General features: G+C 39.3%; 1 protein-coding gene across 1 annotated transcript; it reads left to right on the plus strand.

Moving 5' to 3' along the window:
- Positions 1-528: 528 nt before the first annotated feature.
- LOC101895782 (leucine-rich PPR motif-containing protein, mitochondrial) lies at positions 529-5638 on the plus strand. Its single transcript, XM_005185024.4, has 7 exons — positions 529-790; positions 1065-1596; positions 1662-2136; positions 2196-3065; positions 3130-3653; positions 3728-4904; positions 4964-5638. Exons 1-7 carry the CDS (start codon positions 651-653, stop codon positions 5506-5508), a joined length of 4263 nt encoding a protein of 1420 aa, XP_005185081.3. The 5' UTR covers positions 529-650; the 3' UTR covers positions 5509-5638.

Below are 5638 nucleotides of genomic sequence, written 5' to 3' on the forward strand. Positions count from 1 at the left end.
TGCCAAAATTAAAGAGCTATACTTCGAATTTGTTACATCTGGCAATCATGCTGCTACGCTTACTCGAAATTGCAATAATAGTTTGTGTCATCTTATTGGACGTAGTAGTGCCAAACTATTCATTAAACAGGAAGAAAACTCCAAAACATGCTTAACAAATTTTAAATTTGAAGGATTTTTTCTCAAAAAAATAACAGATTATACATTTTTATTAATCGAGTTATTTCACTTTATATCGATAAGTACGAAAATCGATCTACGTATCCCTAGCCCCCAGCAAAAAGAAAAACATACGGTTTTGACAATTCAATTATGTTTAATTTTCAGCTAGAAACAACCCACCTCGGTTGCCGGATTGAAAGTGTTTCGTATTGACCATATTACAGAATAGTTCCAAATTTTTAAATAAAAAACTTTGCTTAAAAAAATTAGAACCGGTAAATTTCATTTTATATCGATAACTATGAAAATCGATCTACGTATCCCTAACACCCAGCAGTGAACTAAAAAACATACGGTTTTGACAATTCACTTGTTTTTGATTTTCAGTCAGAAACGACGAACGTCGAGACGTGCCGTATTGTTGGGTAAAGGAGGTGTTTCATATCGACCATATTGCAGAGTATTATCAAAATCCTAAATAAAAAAACATGGCCTCAATATTGAGAACCGGTAAATTTCTGCGATATTTTGCTGGTTTTACGCGAAATGTTGTCGTGAATACGGTACGTGAGCCGGATAGCAGCTCTCTGCTTCAGAATACCACATGCTTGTGCACACAATTCCAAAAGTAAGTATACGCCAAGCACTCCCGGCAAAGCTTACGCAATAGAATATTGAAATTTTGAAATAAGAGTTCGTAATATTGAATGAATGAGTTAATTTTTTACCAAAAAATGCTATGTTTAATAGATAAATTCAAAGTATTTAAAGTAGTTTAGGTGATTTTCAATTGTGCCGTAAGATGTTGGCTACTGTGATCCATCACCCAATGACATAACCTCAAAGTGAAGAAAAAACGAAATTTATTTTTCATTGTTTATTTTGAATGAATTTGTTTTTAGTGGCTTTGCCAATGGTCCAGCCGCAGCACTCAAAGCTGATCTCAGTTTGGACAAACAGATCAAACGATTGGATCAAGATGTTCGCCGCATGGGACGTATATCGCGACGAGATATTGAAGATGTTCTGGAAGAGATTCGTACCCAACGCTCAGCTACCAGTTCTCAGTCGTTGTTGGTCATCAGATGCTGCGGCAATTTGGTACCCGAGGAATTGCCTGAAGTTCGTACAGCATTGGTACAGGAAATATGGAAGACATTGAATGCCCTGAATGTGCCCATGGATATTTCGCACTACAATGCTCTGTTGCGTGTCTATTTGGAAAATGAACATGAATTTTCCCCGGCAGATTTTCTGGCTGAAATCGAATCAAAGTCAATTGAACCAAATCGTGTGACATACCAACGTTTGATTGCACGTTATTGTCAGCAAGGAGATATTGATGGTGCCACCCGTATTCTGGAGCATATGAGAGCGAAAAACTTACCCGTCAACGAGGCCGTTTTCAATTCATTGATTTTGGGACACTCACAGGTAAATAAATGAGCGATTTTCAAAAAGATTTCTTTATGTAATTCTATTTTTTACCATTCATACAGGCCGGTGACATGGAATCAGCCAAGGGTATTTTATCCGTTATGAAACAAGCTGGCTTGGAACCCAGTGCTGACACCTATACCACCTTGCTGTGCTGTTATGCCAAACATGGTGATATGGAGAGCATCAACAACACATTGGCTGAATGTGAAAAGAATGAAATTCTACTGCTGGACAAAGATATCCTTGATGTTATTTATAATCTTGCCGTTAATGGTCATGGTGATAAAATTGATGGTCTTCTAACGAAATTCCATCGTTCGGCTGGTTTCAATCAGGATTGTGCCAATATCATTTTGAGATTGACCAACAATGGTTATGAGGATGTGTGCCTGAAATTGTTGCGCATAATGCCACGTGGCAATCGTCCTGATGGTACACCCGTGGATGTGGGTACATTTTTCATACGCCAATTGGTAAAGGCAAATCGGCCGGTGGAGAAGATTTTGTCCGTTTGTAAGGTTTTGCAAGATGAAGGTAAGTGGTTACAAAAATATTTTGGAATATTGCCGTTAATGTAACGCTTTCCTTTATAGGTTTAAATACCAAAGCTCTTATGGTGGCCACCGAGGCTGGCCTCACCCATGGTTTGGTCAACAGCACATTGCCTTTGTTAACGGAAATGAAAAATGCCGGTATACCTGTTAGACAGCACTATTTCTGGCCCCTAATCTGCTCCGTGGAACCAAATCAAATTGTTGGCATTCTCCGGAAAATGCAGGAAGAATTCAATATGCCACCATCAGCGGAAACCATACGTGATTATGTTATACCCAACCTCAAGGAGAAGAATTCCGATAAAATCATTACCCTATTGCGTGACGTTGGCGTGGCAAATGGCACAGCTGCTGCTGCTACTTGTTGTGCTGCTCTTGCCAACAATCAAATCAAAGAGGCGGCAACCATAATGGAAAACTACAATGCCACCTATAATATCCAAACCTTCCGCCAGCCTTTGATTCAAGCATTTGGCAAGGTGCAAAACTATGATGCATTTGTTCAGTGTGCTCGCCAGCTATATGAAAGTGCCCAAAAGAAGTCGCCAAATGCCACCACCTCTGCTGGCACAAAGTCCGAACAAACTAACGATGAAGCCGAAACCGAAGAACTAGACTTGCCGATCGACAATAAAGGAGGCGTTGATGTTGTAGGGGATTTAGTTGTGGATGTTACCTCATATTTCCGCACAGATCGTGTAAAGGTTTTGGAACGTTTATTGCCAAAATTGGTACAAACTGGTTTCACCATAAGCAATCAAAATGCTGAGAAGATATCTGATAAACTGGGCTCAGAAATGACAACTGCCATATCGGAAAATTTGGGTAAATTGTCTTCGGGTGAATTGGAATTGGTTCCATTGAAGAATGCTCCCAAAAAACGTGGCCTAGAATCATTGACGGTAGAAGGTAGGATATACTCTAACAATTTTAAACTATTCTTAATACAATTTGTGTTTGTTTCCTCATTTAGAACTTGAACGTTTCATTTCCAATTTGGAAGCCAAGGGTGAAAACACAAACCACATTAAACGCCATTTATTGAATGCCTGTTTCCGCAGCAAGAAACTTGAAAAGACATTGGAAGTTTTCGAACGTTTACAAAAGGAAAATTACAGCATGGGTTCCGGTATATATGCCCAATTGATTGATTTGTACACCTATCATGAACGTGTATCTGATGCCATTGAAACTTACAATAAAATTAAGGCTAAGGAACCGGAATTCCGTTTGGATAACCTTAAAACAGTTGGTATTGTTGAGGTGCTACTCAAAGAAGAGCGCTTCGATGATGCTTTGAAATTTTTGGATGAGAACAAAAAATCCCAACCTGTAGACGAGAGTGAAAATAACTACACTAATGCTTCTAAAGTTTGGCGTATATTAAACGGTTTGGCTGAAACTGGAAATGCCGATAAATTACAGAAAATGTTCGATGCCTTTGTCAAGGGTAACTTTATTCTACCCACAAATGTTATCTTGGGTCCATTGATTAAGGTAAGGAGGGAAATGGGAATGAACAAAATGGTGTAGAACAATTTCTAATGATTTTCATTTTTAAATATATTCAGGTCCACTTAGTCAACGACAACATACCCAAAGCCATGGAGGCCTTTGAAAAACTTTGTGACGAATACAAATCAACGCCTTGGAAAAATGAATTGGCCCGTCGCCTTATTCAGGCAGAAGATGCCAACAATTTGCAGAAACTCACCGATCTCAGTACCAATATACATGGTGAAATCAACAGTCTTTACGATTTGGTATTCTCATTTGTGGAATGCGGTCGTGTTAGACAAGCTCGTAAAATTTTGGAAACACCTGGCTTGCGTACTAGACCACATCGTATTGACACAGCCTGTGAACGTTACAAGAAAGAGGGTATGGTAGAACCATTAGAGGGCCTAATCGAGGCCACTCGTGATCTTAACCACATCGATCGCAATAAGATCTATTATAGCCTTTTGCAAAGTTATTGCAAGACTGAGGATACAGACAAAGCTTTGGGTTTGTGGACCAAGATGCAAGAAGAAAACATTACACCCAATGATGATTTCCTTGTTAAATTGGCTGAGCTATTGGAATCCAAGAATATTCCAGTACCATTTGTGGTAGAAACTAAACAGACAAAACGTAAATCGAAAATTGCCGCCGTAGCAAAGGCGGCTGAGGAGTCTGTTAAAAAGCCTGTAACGGCAAGCGAAAAATCTGCAAAGAAACCAGAAGCAGTCGCTAAACCCGCTGAACCAAAAACCCCCTCCAATATTTCTCTGCTACGTAAAGCGCTGAAAAACAATGATTTGGAAGCTGCCCTTGAAGCCAAAAATAAATTGAACGCCAACGAACAACCCTCTCTAATGGATACTTCACATTTGATTGAACAGCTGGTGCGTGCAGGACGCCTAAGCGAAGCCACAAAATATGTCAATGAAATGTTGGCCTCTAAATTGTATCCCTTACCCAAAGTTTTCAAATTCTATTTGAATCGTATTGCCAACAGCGGTGACTTGGAGACAATGCAAATGATTGGACAACAGCTCAATGAGGAACAGAAACGTGTAATTTCCTTTGACAATCGTTATTGCCATGCCAATATTGTGGCCGGCAAGGGCGAACAATATTTCAAGAAATTAAGTGATGATCTTGCTGCCACCAAAACACCAGAAGAAGTTGCCAAATTGGCTGAGACATTCCCTCGTGGCGGTGCTTTGGGTATTTTGGACAAACATCCCGAACTGGAGGATCAATGTAAGTTAAATAAAAAAATCTAAGCGATTGTTAATCATATATCTATTTTCTTTTCGCAGTCCAAAAATTGGCCGAAAGCTATGCAAAACACAATCAATTGGGTCCCATGAATGTCTTGTGGATTCATCACATTTCCAAGGGCAACGAAGCCGTTTCGAAATCGATCTGGGAAAAATATCTATCCAGTGCACCACGTTTGATGTTCCAACGTGTTCTACAAACCGCTCGCGACCAAAACGATGATAAGCTGGCCGAAAGTGTCATTAGTCAATTACGTGATTCGAAAATTTCGGAAGGAGCCATTGGTAATGCCTATTCCTGTTTAATCGACATCCAAACGGCTAAAGGCAATTCAGGCAAAGCTTTGGAAACCCTTAAGACCGCCATTAAGGATGTGTGTTTGGAGCACATAAACCGTACTGCATTGTTGCGTCTCAAAACTGCTTTGGAAGCCGAAAAGAAAGAATTCCCCTATACCATACCCGAAAAGAAGGCAACTACCAAGGGTCAGTCATCTTCATCGTCTTCGTCGAGCAGTGACGATGATGTTTCACCAAAACGACCCGAAACTAGACCTACAAAACCATCTCAAAAGGATGCCTAAAATGCTTTAATCTAAGTTTTGTTTTTAAAAGTAGTAGTTGTTATAATTAATAATTTTCTTTATCTATTTTTTTCATTATACATTATGTATAATTTATGCATTAAAAATAACGCTATGTAATTGCTAAGTA

Source organism: Musca domestica, unplaced genomic scaffold, assembly GCF_030504385.1.
Source record: "Musca domestica strain aabys unplaced genomic scaffold, Musca_domestica.polishedcontigs.V.1.1 3, whole genome shotgun sequence".
NCBI lineage: Eukaryota > Metazoa > Arthropoda > Insecta > Diptera > Muscidae > Musca > Musca domestica.